The sequence below is a fragment of the Podarcis filfolensis genome (assembly GCF_964270895.1).
Source record: "Podarcis filfolensis genome assembly, chromosome: 1".
NCBI lineage: Eukaryota > Metazoa > Chordata > Lepidosauria > Squamata > Lacertidae > Podarcis > Podarcis filfolensis.
In genome coordinates, this window is record NC_139604.1 from 30,091,942 (window position 1) to 30,105,990 (window position 14,049).

At 43.5% G+C, this 14,049-nt stretch overlaps 2 protein-coding genes across 12 annotated transcripts in view; one reads left to right on the plus strand and one right to left on the minus strand.

Moving 5' to 3' along the window:
• DPP4 (dipeptidyl peptidase 4) overlaps positions 1-3,720 on the plus strand; it is a 55,090-nt gene extending 51,370 nt beyond the window's left edge. The window contains exons 25-27 of one of the 4 annotated variants that reach the window (XR_014539841.1): positions 73-146; positions 1,581-2,656; positions 2,719-3,720. Coding sequence is in view for 2 of the 4 variants with exons in the window: in XM_083577255.1 (XP_083433381.1) it covers positions 73-146; positions 1,581-1,679 (173 nt within the window). In the remaining 2 variants the exon portion in view is untranslated. Of the gene's footprint in view, positions 1-72; positions 147-1,580 lie in introns of all 4 variants that reach the window. The other 3 variants (XR_014539842.1, XM_083577255.1, XM_083577254.1) reach the window with 3 other exon arrangements.
• A 1,173-nt stretch (positions 3,721-4,893) lies between these two features.
• Positions 4,894-14,049, minus strand: part of SLC4A10 (solute carrier family 4 member 10) — a 159,023-nt gene continuing 149,867 nt past the window's right edge. For all 8 annotated transcript variants that reach the window (XM_083577107.1, XM_083577103.1, XM_083577105.1 and 5 more), the window contains 2 exons: positions 12,361-12,399; positions 4,894-8,396 (listed from right to left, as the gene is read on the minus strand). In XM_083577107.1, the coding sequence (XP_083433233.1) occupies positions 12,387-12,399 (13 nt within the window). In that variant the 3' untranslated portion in view covers positions 4,894-8,396; positions 12,361-12,386. The remainder of the gene's footprint in view (positions 8,397-12,360; positions 12,400-14,049) is intronic.

Below are 14,049 nucleotides of genomic sequence, written 5' to 3' on the forward strand. Positions count from 1 at the left end.
TGGGTTCCCTGCTCTATGGCTTAGCAGATGATATTTTGAATTTATCTGTGGTATTTTCTCTGTCATTCCCAGATAATGTTCACTTTCAACAATCAGCCCAGATTTCAAAAGCGCTGGTTGATGCACAGGTGGATTTCCAAGCAATGGTACGTGTTAAGCATTCCTAAGATGCTTGCTAGGCATACTGTTTGCATTCTAAACTACAGTGGTACCTCTGGTTATGAACTAATTCGTTCCAGAGGGCCGTTCTTAACCTGAAACCGTTCTTAACCTGAGGTACCACTTTAGCTCTGTTGTCATCCTGAGGTAAAGTTCTTAACCCGAGGTACTACTTCCGGGTTAGCGGAGTCTGTAACCCGAAGTGTTTGTAACCCGAGGTACCACTGTATGGGGCAGCCAAGAGAAAAGGCAACTCGTGTTTACAAAGCGTGTATTGAACTACTCACCCTGAACTAAATTGGAATACATGGGGGCACCCATATTCTTCCCCACAATGGGATTTCCTAGAAACAACAATGCACCATGATGCAGCATTATTAGGGCTCGCCTGAGATATTTTGCCGCTGTAGGCAAAATGCTCCAATGCCAGCCCTGCCCCCCCACAGATCCAGGTCTCCTGCCCCCACTGTTGTACCCATGTTGCCGCTGGCCCCGTCACTGTAACTGTAGCATCACCTGCAGCTCTGCCTATGCTGCTGCCATAATGCAGTGGCGAGGACGCAGTGGCAAGGTGGGCCCTGGCAGCAGTGGAGGTGGGGAGGCAACGGATCTGCTGTCTGAAGCAAATGGCTTTGCTTTGTCTCATTGATAGGCCTCCCCTGAGCTTTGTTCTCACAAAACGAGGAGGCAAGCTTTTTGTTGTTAAAAGGGGAAATTTTCTTTTGAATTCCCTTCCTCCATTACTGAGTGTTCCTAGCCAGCAGTTACTATTTCCAGGTACCAGGAAGAAAACCCACTTTGACTTATGGGGACCTTTGTCCTCTTTCTTTCTTTCTTTCTTTCTTTCTTTCTTTCTTTCTTTCTTTGAGGAGGGAACCTGCTACTTTATTTTCAGTCTTCCAGCCTCCTGAGAGTGAGAACTGGCATATCCATTCACTCATAACCAATTAAACTAACTTTTCTTCAAAACATTATGCTAGAATAGTCATGTTAAAACCAACTGGGAAGTCAGATCTGCAAGAAAACAATGTAATCCACATCCTACGGAAGCCAGTGGCAAGGTGACCCATATCCTTAATAATGAGCACAATTTCGTTAAGTCAGACTGGATTTAAGCACGCTTAGCCCAGACACACAGGGCATTTGACCAACTTTAACATTTCAAGTAATTTCACTGTAACCTTGAAAGGAATTTTGCCATTTGGTTTCAGAACCAACATAAGCATCATCTCTGTTTATCCATCTGAAACTGGTAGCCTATTTTATGCCGTATTGTGAAATGTATTTCCTGCTCTGATCATAAGGCTCGGGGAGGGGGGGTGGGGGTTCGGAAATAGAAGTAAGAGCAGCAGCATCAACAGAAACCTATTGCAGCGTTGCATAAATTGTGTTTCATACCATATCTTTCTCTCTCTCTCCAGTGGTATACAGATAAAGATCATGGCATTGGAGGATTGGCCCATAACCATATTTACACCCATATGACCCACTTCATCAAGCAGTGTTTTGCGCTGTCATAAGACTGGAAAGCCACTTTGCTTTGCTCACGCTGATAACCAGTTTGTGAAGTTATTTCTGGGGTAGGTGGGAAACAAGAGCACTTTCCTCTTTGTCTTCCATTGAACTTAAGACAGTAAAATTTGATTTCTATGGATACTTGAATGAGATAATCATTTTTGCAATTCCTTTTTACCACAGTCCATTGAATATGAACAAAAGATCTGCAGGTCTCTTGTCACACAAGCAAGAGCTGACCTGACCTCCCCCCACTCCCTTCTCTGTGTCTCAATTAGTCAGTGAGGGGAGCAAGAGTTTCCCTTGTGCAAAGCTCAGGGCACAAGGCATGTGTGCCAGAACTGTTGGAAGTGCTGTAGTCTCATTGTTTCTTTTTAAGTGACTGTTGCTCTTTTGAATCAGATTAAATTGGATTTACACATTATTTCATTGCAATAGGAGAAGGGGGAGGGGAGGCAATACTTGAATTTCTGCTTGATTGTCATACACAGTAACTTTAGCATTAAATGATCATTCCAGCAGATAGGATTTAGGTTTTATACGGAGGACACTGAAAGTGAGAATACTTCTCTGAACCTGAGCTGCAAACCTTTGTGTAAACATTCTGTTGATTTGCAGCCAACTGTCAGGAAGGGCAGAAAGCAGATAAAATGTGGATCTGTTTTCAGGATCTCTCTGGCTTTTTTAAAGTTGATAATAGATGCTGGGAAAAGGGTTTTGAAATCCTTTAACTGCTCAGTTTCCCCAGTACTCCCCCCCCCAAAGTTTCTGTTAACGCCTTTAAAAGCCAAGGAAGTACTGTATTTTTCGCTCTATAGGACGCGCACTGGGCCATAGGACGTACCTTGTTTTAGAGGGGGAGAACAAGAAAAAAAATTTTCCCCCTCTTTGCTCAGCGCCCCTTCAGCGAAGCGGCAGGAGAAACGGAGCCCCTTCCATTTCTCCTCCCACTTGGCTGAAGGGGCGCTGCGCAGCTCTCCTGGCTTCAGCAAAAGGAACCCGAAGCCTGCGGAGCACAGGGGGAACTCGCGCTGTGCTCCAAAGGCTTCAGGCAGCTATCCCTGAAGCCTGGAGAGCGAGAGGGGTTGGTGCGCACCGACCCCTCTCGCTCTCCAGGCTTCAGCGAAAGCAACGCAGAGCGTGGAGGGAGCTCTCCCTCTGCACTTTGGAGGCTTCGCGTTGCTATCGCTGAAGCCAAGGAGCCTGCATTTGCTCCATAGGACGCGCACACATTTCCCCTTAATTTTTGGAGGGGAAAAAGTGCGTCCTATAGAGTGAAAAATACGGTATATACTCCCAAGTAAATACAACAGGGGGTCTGTCTGTGTGTTTCACTAATGTCAAGACTGGAGTCAGTAATTTCAAATCTGAAATATTTGATGGAAACTCAGAACTTTTAAGGCACACAAATAATCTATAACAGCTCTAAAGCAAATTCTAGAATCAGCACCACCTCATGGTGCTTCTTCCAGAACTTTTTTTTTTATTTTAAAAAAACCCTCTTAGACATCTTGCCATACTAAGTAGTATATAAATTTATAAACTGCCATCATTTGGTAACAACCCTCTAAAAATGGAATTGTTGCCAGCTGCTCAGGCTGCCCCTCCTGCATTCAGACCCAGGAGTGGCTCACCTGTTCCTTACACCTCTTTTCTAGTGAATGAAGCCAGATCCCACAAGTTGGCGGTGGCAGAACACTTTTGAGAATCAGGAACAAGTGCTTATTTATAAAGAAGAGCTCCCATCCAATTGTTTTAAGTACCATCAGCATCATTTTTTCCAGAGGACCAACTCATTGCAACAAAAATGTGATCATACCTATATGTGCCTTAGATTTTGAAAACACGACTATGCAAGTGATTTTACCAAGAGCAGTATTCTGGGTAGCAATCTTCTTGATAACAGCAGGGATTGAGTTTTGTGAAACTTCATACCACTATTAGCCAATGTGCCATGGTTTTTCCCCATTTTATATGCAAGGTAAATTGTCGACACAATTCCATGAGTGTGCAGGTCTTAAATGTAATAAAGTCATATTTGTGATACATGGGACTATTTCTTGTGTGTTTTATTGGAAGTTAGCCATCAGATTGATTAATCACTTATTTGTTAACTTTTCTACTAATTGCGAGATTGCTAATGCAGTAAAATATTAAGGACATTCTGTAATTGTGACAGTTCCTATTTGTTACTTTAGCAAAGTGTATCACAAGTGCATTATGTTAGCACCAGCTCCACTTGCTACGTGTGGCTGTTAGTGATATTAGGTGTGAATTCAAAACAGGCAAGAATGGGAGGTGAGGGAACCCTGGCACCGAGAAGAAAAACCAAAGCTCTGGGGAGACACAGCACAGAAGACAATGCATCCTTATAATATAACATTAAATAAAGCCAGCATTGATGAATTTAACATCTAGCTTTTCTTTCTGTCAGTCTATATTAAGGCAAGGGTGGGGGAAGATCAGTAGCATATGGTATTTTCTATACTAGCTATATTCCCAGAATAAACTTGCATTTGGATGCCTGGATTTTAAAGAACAAACTGTGGTGAACACAAGGCAGACCCATACCTTTTTCCATTCATGGCTTGCTTTCACTAGATCAGGATAACTGTACTCTGCCTGCACAATGGGTAAAAAGCAGCAAGCATCATAAATACAAGCATGGAGAATAGTTAGGATAAATATTTTATTTCCATGTAACAGCTCTTAAGATGTGAAAAACACAAGTAATTCTATTCACATATACACTTTACTTAAACTTTTGTAATAAATTACATCCAAGAAATTCAGCAGTTGTGACCAGGAAATATGAAATTAAAAGTAAATAGAACACTACCATTTGCATTTTATTATTACTTCTTTGTGTGATTTCAGAATGGAATAGCAAAATTCACACAAAAACAGAATATGTAAATAATAATTTAAAAAAACCAAGCTCAAAAATGCTGAACGAAAAATGAAGAATGCCATTAAATACGCTGATTTATTAGTATCAAGGAAACTATTCAGATGAAATTTCTGATTTTCCTTTGATCAGCAACTTATTAAAAACACCAGCAGTCTCTGTCCAGGAACAAATTGTGTTGCCTTGCTATGCTAGACTCACCTCACCACAACTGGATTGCTACGACTACAGTAACAAAACACTTTATTCTTAATGTAGCTTCTCTAAATTTACACATACAATTGTATTAAACTAAACTTTTGTTTGGGGTGGGGGGGGGAAGTAGCACAATTTGCATCATATGAAATTGGATTATGCTAAGCAGAATCTGATAAGAGAACAAGCTGCGGTCCAAAAATAGCATTAGAAGCAATGCTTTCTGTTATGTCCATCTGATTTAGCCTAATTTTGGCACAAGAGCAGCTGGCGTAATGTTACTGTTTGAAGTAGAAGGCATATGGAGATGGAAAGCCCAGATTCACACTCTGCAGTCATTGAACAATGACAGCTTGTGCAGATGCGTGTGGTGCATTTCTCAGGCCCGGCCCTGCCGAAGATGACCCTCTTCAGTTTCCACTGGTGCTGTGGTTTGCTGCCTGTGCAGGTGCTTGCCCAAGTGTGCACTGACAAACTATAGACCTCTTTCCAGATGCAACACTGATGTTGTTTGTGCTGTGTTAACCCCCCAGGGCTGGTGTTCCATGCAAATCCTGTTTGCTACCTCCACGTGGATGGCAGTTGTCGATGTCCCCTTAACCTTTAGCTCTGCATTTACAGCAGGAATAATGCTATCTGTTCTACCTCACCAAGATGACTAGGTAAAAAAACTCCATTAGAAAAGTGTACTCTACCAAAGGACTGGGATTATTTTCTTCAGCACTCCCTAGTACTCCCTACAGGTGCCATCCAGGGGACCAGTTTTTGTCATCTGATGAACCAGCGGCAGCTAGCATGGGCTGAAGCATCCCGTAAGCAAACTTGCGTGGATCAGATGTGGAGAAATGGGAACCCTTCAGATGGTGGGCTGTAAGTCCCACCATTCCAGACCATTTGGCTACACTGCCTGGGGCTGATGGGAGTTTAAGTCTAACACCACCAGGTAAGCAACAAGTTAGGGTTAAAGCCATTTCCAAGTTGCCTTCATAAAACGGAACCATGTTCCATTCGGCTCTGGGAATTTGTTGCCTGCTTGTGCACACATGCACACACACACACACAAGGCCATGAAATTCACCAACCAGATGAGAGAAAGACACAGTCTTCTGCACACATGAATGAGCTCTGGCCCATGTGAGCTGTCAATACACTTCGTAGAAGAGCCTGGTTTCACATGTGCAAGAGCTTTGAGTGCAGTACAAGCTGAATGGGGTCTTCAAGGGATTTTCACTCCCCACTAATCTTGCACAGAATTCCCACTATAGTTCTGCTGCTACAAGCTGTGTAGAGCCATGCACATGACTGCAGAACCCAGCTAAGGATTAGGTTAGGCAACTCTGAAGGTACAAAAAGCAGCCTTTCTGAGATCTGCAGCAATTCCCTCAACAAAGAAAGCCCAAAGGAATTTGTTCCTGGTATTCAAAAGCACTGGTGCATTTATAAGATCTGATTTTGCGTGGAATAACCAATCAGCACCCCTCCAACAAAAACAACAACAAAAACCACAAGCCTGTTAAAAACTAAAGACATATCAAAAGATATCTATAATACTGTCCCGCTTTTATTCCACCTTCTCCCACCCTTGCCCGCAGCCCACTCTACCCTTCTCTCCCAGGGATGCACAGTGGGATGGCCAGTTACCTAGTTTTATAAAGATGCAGACAGTCTGCTCTGCCCTGTCCACATTCTACTCCAGCAGGAGTACCTGTGCACACAGTCATGGGGGCAAGCCAGATCTACAGAGGGGAAGTGTGATTGACTACTCCATTGAAGGCAAGGGATGGGTGCCTTGCTGCCCCCTGGCTCTCTGTGTCAATAGCTAAAACTGGCCAAGGGTAGGCTCCACTGAGTCCTACTGGTATCCTTTCCCAGCATATGAAGCTGCATGTGGGAGAGGAGGTGGATCCTGCCCAGGGTTTGATCTTGCTTTTTGGCTAATAATACAAATTTTAGGACCATAATAAAATCTACACAGTCTATTTTTTTATTTAAAAAACGTCTTCATTCCAAACATATGGAAATGCATGCCTTTTGTATAGAAATTTAGCTAAACAACTAACAAAGGCCAAGTTCCTTTTTTCTTTTGGCAAAATGGGCTTTATGCCAATAACCCTGCCCTCTGGAAATTAGGGTCAGAACTCCCAGTCACTTCAATGGGATCATGATATCAAAGTTAACTAACAGCGGCAGACAATTCAGCCAAGTTTGGAGCACATTACAGTCCAGTTGATATGAACGGAAGAGTTAAACAGACTCCTTGCTCTTCCCCTGAAATCAATATGACTTATAAGTGCTTAACTTCGCCTAGACTTTTGTCTAGAATTTACTGGAGAGAAAAAAGCAATTTTAAATCTAATAATAATAATAATACTAGCATGCATTTGATGACCGAATGAAAAGAACCCCCTAGCAAAAATATAGGTAGGATTTATCTCTGCATAAACCCAGTACCTGCCTATGACTAGACAAGTGCCTAACATCGCATAGGAATTGAAGGGCAAGTATTCAGAGGTGTCAAGCAATGGCCCAAAGACCATCCTTGATGAGGGAGTGGAAATCTTACTGCCCATCTCTGTAAGGAATTATAATACAGTAAGCTAGAAAAAAAAGTGGATTATTTACCACCACAATGCAGCTGTTGGACTAACCACTGCAACATTTAGTACAGTACAGTATAAGATATTGTAATAACAGCTTGCATTCACAACAAATACTGTATGGATATTGCACATCGATGGATGTGGCATTCCCCATCCCCCCCCCACAAGATGAGAGCATGTTAACGATATCCTATATAACTTTATATATTATATTACTTTATCTTTACATATAAATTTAAATATTAAATATCCAGTATTAAATCAAGGAAAAATTGCACAAATATAGGGTCCGATCCTGAAAGTCACACACGCATACACACCCACACACATACACCCACACACACATACATACATACATACAAGCCATGACTTTTAACGGAGTAGGGGCGGGACTTCATTCTTCTGGTTAAAGAGTTTGCAGGGTTGAGCCATTTCTCATTTAAAAATAACTCTCAAAGCTAACATTTCTTTTGTTATCTCTCCTCAAATATCTGGCTGAAAAGCTAAGCTATAAAAAGAACAGGACGGGGCTGGGGGGGGAGCTGTTTTCAAGTTTGTTTGTCTGCTCAGATGGAGAAGCTATGAAAATATGTTGCACGGGCAAAGAAGGAAAATGCAGTCCAACAGATAGAGAGAGAGAGAGAAAAGTTTGAAAGGAGACACTGTTCACTTCTTGAATGGATGACATAGGTTGAATCAGCTGGATCCCCCCGCCCCCCGCCCCACAAGCATGGAGGGTACAGGATTCTCTCACTGGCTAGAGTTAATTTCTGCGCAGATTAGAGCCCGGGCGAAAAGCAGACAGCGAACCAAAGCACGTATTGCACTACTTACATTACCAGTGCTACTTTGGGATGAAAGACAGGTTGTACAACGAAAGGATCAAATCGCGTACAGGTTTATGATTGTGGCACTCCTCACATCTGTTTATAAAAATAAACTGAAGAGCAAGTCATAGACAAGTCTCGCGGTCCACACCTTTCCCTGAGTCAGCTTTCTTCTCTTTTCGGCTTTCAGTGCTAGGTTGGAGGGGGGGGGGTGGGAAGGAGAAAAAAAGAGGAAAAGTCTTGTTGTTGCACAGTGCCACTCATCACGTTTGCTTTTTTAAAATAATGGAGGGGGGGCTGGGGAAGGATCCACCACTCAAGCCATACTGTTTGCCTTAGCTTTTCATGCTGCCATGTACAGCCTGGGGGAGCGAGAGCAGAAATGCCACTGTTAGGTATGCATGTATGGTCATGGAGAAGGCTGGCCAACATCATAGATCAACAGGAAGGCAAAGTAGAGAAGAACGACAACAACAGAGATACCAAACGCAAGATTGATTGGACATACGAATCTGTGAGCATGCAAGCAAGAGAGAGATCACAACACGGTTTAAAGGGCACCCGTTTCCTTTGCAAATAATAACCAGTCATGTGCTTTAATGCCAGCATTTTATGTTGCACAAACAAGAAGATGGGTAATCGGTTGGTTGTACTGTAATCTGCACAGTCATGAGCAAACACATGACTTGGATTGAGCTTGCCTGCAGATAGGGTTTGGAAGACATGCTTCTGAGCACCCAGTCTATGCGTCAAAATGCTGAAGAGGTGCACCATCAGCTAGTATGCACACCTTTTACTTATGCCTTCCAAAACAAAACTCAAAACACCACCCTCCTCTATCAAAAGGCTTAGGCTGCATCTTCACTTTATTTTCCTTTTAATTCATTTTCATTCAGATTATGTGGGTCTCCTTCTGCTGCTTCTCATGGGTTTGCAGAAGGCACCACTGAGTGCAACACAAGATTTCCTTGTAAGGGCAGGATGCCTGCTTTCAACAGTTCTGCTGCTCCTTCCAAGCAGCTCATATGCACTGGTCCCCTTCTCCCACAACATGGGAGCCACTTCAGAATGTTTGGGGAGAACATGTGAATAAAACTAGATGGGTAGAACCTATCACCTGGGTCTTTCTCACCCAGTCAACTTCCATGGTAAGGAAGATGACAATCAGGTGAGGAGGACCAACATGGCGCCCTCTGGATGCTATGGACTGCAGTGCCCATCAGCCAGACCAAGCAAAGCCAATGGCCACGGAGTATGAGAACTGTAGTCCGCAACATGTGGCAGGCACCAGGTTGGCTATCACACTCTGCTTTACCATCCTTGAATACGTGCTTGCTGTGATAAATCTAAATCCTTTCCCTCTGGCTGTCACAGGAGAACAACATTCCTATATGATAGAAAGCATTACAATCAATGCGCCCTGGGGTTAACAATATCCCTCTTTCAAATCTTGAATTCATTAAAATGGTAAAGGAACCCCGACCATTAGGTCCAGTCGTGGCCGACTCTGGGGTTGGGGCGCTCATCTTGCTTTATTGGCCGAGGGAGCCGGTGTACAGCTTCCGGGTCATGTGGCCAGCATGACTAAGCCCCTTCTGGCGAACCAGAGCAGCGCACGGAAACGCCATTTACCTTCCCACCAGAGCGGTACCTATTTATCTACCTGCACTTTGACGTGCTTTCGAACTGCTAGGTTGGCAGGAGCAGGGACCAAGCAATGGGAGCTCACCCCGTCGCGGGGATTCGAATCACCGACCTTCTGATCAGCAAGTCCTAGGCTCTGTGGTTTAACCCACAACGCCACCCGCGTCCCTTTTGAATTCATTAATCAACCTTAAATTCATGGAGACCATAAACCTAACAGTGGCAGGTTTTTAAAGCCAGATTAGAAGATCAACATTTACCCTACTGGTGGGGGCTGGAGGACAGGGTACTGAATAAAAATGAGAAAAACCTGAACCATAGCAAAAGTTGCACAACATTTTTGTAGCACATCAGTGATTGTTCTGCACAATAACAGATTTCACTGTGGGTCTCCCGGCATCTTGGCATGCCCTATCGCAAGGAACAGATCTCCCAAATGGTGGGGCTACTTCCCAGGTGGGTACCTTCTCTGGCCACTGCCAGAAAAGCCTTTTTGCTTCAGGCCAAAGGGGAGGTAAGCGAGTCCAGCATCCTGTTCTCACAGCGGCCAACCAGATATTTCTGGGAAGCCTGCAAGCAGGACCCGAGTACTCTCCCCACTTCTGATTCCCAGAAACTGGTATTCAGAAGCATTCTGCCTCCAGCAGTAGAGGTAGGATACAACCACTGATCACTTTACCCCTCCTCTTTCAAAGCTATCAGAGTAGTTGAGCCATCACTGCACTTTCTCTTCTATCTATCCCTAGCTGCAAACCACAGTGGGAACAATCATTATGCAGCATCTTCAGATTAACAAGCCTGCCTTTTACTGATTGATGATGTTCATTAAAACATCACACAATATTCTTTGTCATTCGGAAGTAATCCTTTTCGCATTTAATTGTGTATGCTTAATTCTATTCACAGCAAAGTGAATAGACACACACACACACACACCATATTGGATGCCAAATACGGGCTTAATGCACATCTCTACAAGTGCACAGGCAAGTCAGGATTCAACTGGATTCTTGATTTATTTTGATTTTAGTATGACTATTTCCCAGTCATGTTGCAAACTTGGGCATGGATTTCGTACATGGACTGACACTTGTGCCATGGGGCTTTCCCCCCTACAGTCCCCACAGAGTTCTATGGTGGGTCAGGAGAACCCTCAGGACAGCACACAATGGGAAGCTGGGGATCGTTCCATCTGGCAAGCTGAAACAGAACAGTCACCACAGCACCATAAGTCACAAAATGGTGCATATTTTACTTTTACTCTCCTCACCTTTAAAATGGGTGCAGCACGCTCTTTAAAAAAACAACAGTGGAGCAGGAGTAGCTAGGCCAGCCTTTCCCACCCATGCTCCTCCCAGATGTTTTGAACTTGAAGCTTCCAAGGCCTTGCTGGCTGGGGCTGACGCAATTATAGTCCAAAACATATGGAAGGCACCAGGTTGGGGATTGCCGAGCTAGATTCTGCATGATCCAAAGGCTTGCAAGAAGTGTAGGGAAGGTGTTATGAAACCCTTCTTGTTGCACTAGATTTGGAAAGGGAGGCTATCTGTGTGAGGAGAGGAGGGGGAAGCCCTGTTGCACAAGTGTCAGTCCCTGTGAAGGACTTCTGTTGACAGGGAAATCCCGCCCCCAGGTGTCTTGCAAATATTGCCCCATTTCATACATTCAGCAGCCACAAACAACACTGAAGTACTGGGCTGGAAGGACAGCAACATCTGCATAAAAATGCAACTGCACAGAAGTCCAGTCTGTATAATTCTTACCATCTTAATAATAATAATTTTAAAAAATGATCTTGTGACAATCTTATGAACTGAGCCTCTGCTCTGCATTATACAGGGGTTGTACTGTACTGGGCTATTGAAGCAGCACTCCAGCAGAACATGTGGACTGCGGAAGGGTTTATCAACTCACAAACAGATCGAAGTTGTCAGCTCCAGGTTTTGGACTGCTCTTTGGCAATATACACCCTCCACAAGCTCCTACTTCCTCCATATTGTGACCCCCACCCTTCACTGCAGCAGGTACAGGAGGTTTTGTCAGAGGATCCCTCGCTGGAATGTTTGGACATTTGACACCAGTCCTGATTGATCATCTTGTTTATGCTGCCCAGGGAGAGGAAGAACACTGCAAAAGCAACATGCCATTTTGGGGTGACAAAACGCCAGGAGTCAAACAGAGATTCTTTGTTTCATCTAATTCACTGGAGTTCAATAACTATGGCTAAAGCTGGCATATGTTACGAGTGCATCTGATATCTCCAGGAGATTGCTAGGGTTCTGAAGTTTGCCTGAATTACAGTGTTTAGAAAAATGAATGCATTTGTGGCATCCGATCTCAGAAGAACAGACAGGCATGTTTTCCAAGCGGCCTTCGAAACGTGCATTCCGTACCCTTCTAGTAAATTTTGTCTCCCCAAAATTTACACACAGTAAGTTAGAGAGGTTACCAAAAGACACCATTTAGTAGTGGGGGAAGGAATCAAGGCAGAGGTTAAGGGGCAGGGTCTTACCTTTGGGGAATCAGCTTCAAGAGAGATTAGGTAGGGGAGCTTATAGTAGAAATGTGATAATGGAACAATTAAGTAGAAAATCATGTTAATTCAAAAGGAATGGCAATTGGGGAAATAGTGGTTAAACACAGTTGAATGTATACTCAGTTAAACGTATCAAATAGAGATGTCACCATAAAAATGGCCATCTGCTTTTACAGTTTCACAATTAATTTAAGATATAAGCTAGCCAATACTTGAATGCAACTGACACAGGGGCTTAACAGTGTCCTGCTCTCCCCTCTGCTCAGTGCACAATATATGTCTACACACCACACCTCAGGAATCCCGAGCCAGACTTCCCTTTCAACCTGGGCTCAAACTACTAGGAAACAGCTACAGCTCAGTGGCTGCCAGTCACTGCAGACAATACTGAATTTGATGGACCAACAATCTGGCTTGATATAAAGTAGCATCCTCTGTCCCATATTGTGATGAAAAGGGGAGAGCAAGGCTCTGTCCAGCCCTAATCAAACCTTTGGTACTGCAGGTAACTGCACCTGCATGGGAATTAATTATGCCTTCAATAATCATTCAGTTCTTCTAAACAGTACTACTCTGAGCAGCCAGACTTTTAGCAAGCCTCCATTTGGAAAGGGGTGTATGTGTGGCAGGAATGCAATTGTGATTTATTTTTTTTTACTGTAGCTAATGTGAGCTGAATATGTTGATTCATATTCTTACCCACAGAGTTGGAACAGAACAGCTACAGATGATCCTCAGTTTGTTATGGTTGGTATACATGATGTAAGCTATCTGAATCTCTCTTGTTTACAATAGCCTAGTTCGCCCTGAAAAGAGCGTGAAGGCAAGCATGATCCAATAGGGACCTGTGCTGTCTGAGAAACTCACTTGTAGGCTAAGAGGCACGCCTACAGTCCCAATGCTGCAAATACAGTATAGTACAAAGCTAGGATTACAAATCATGTACGAGGCGCCTCCAACACAAGCTGCTGTACAATAATTAAGTTAAAAAGAGACAAGCTCTCTTATGGATCCAGAAAGACCAGGCCATGAGGAAAGGAACAGAACAGAGAATGCACTTGACAAGGATGTCAAAACGTCTTCTCTCTTTTTTTTACCAGGAGTGGGGAGATTTATTTACAGCCCACCACTAGTAAAGTTTAGTTTAGTTAGTTAGCTATTAAATTTATATCCTGCCCTTTCCCCCAAAGCTGCTTCCATATGGAGGAGGCATCTTTAAGTGATGGACATGAATATCTACCCAGGGACTGACTGAGCTGACCCCTTTGACCATTCCTGCTAGTCCATATTCCCATGGTGATTCCTGCTGGCCTAAGGAGAAAAGAAAGGCCGTTTTGGATGACAGGTTGGCTCTGAAAGCATCTTCAGAGATCTGGGGATTCTAGAGGCTCTGCTGGTGCAGCAGCTGAGAGCATGAACTTGTGTAACGTGTGAATCCATACCCTCTCCATTCTGCTGTGATATTATGCTATTGGCTTCCACCTACAATCCCTGCAGCAGAATGGACTGAATGTGTTCATAAGGTTCTCATTATCTGCCTTCAAAAATAAGTAGCTCAGCATTTTCATTTATTTTCTGCATCATCATCATAAATATTCTGCAGGCAACTAATTATCACTGAACTATTATGGTATAAATATAGGATAATTTTTTAAATAATAATAA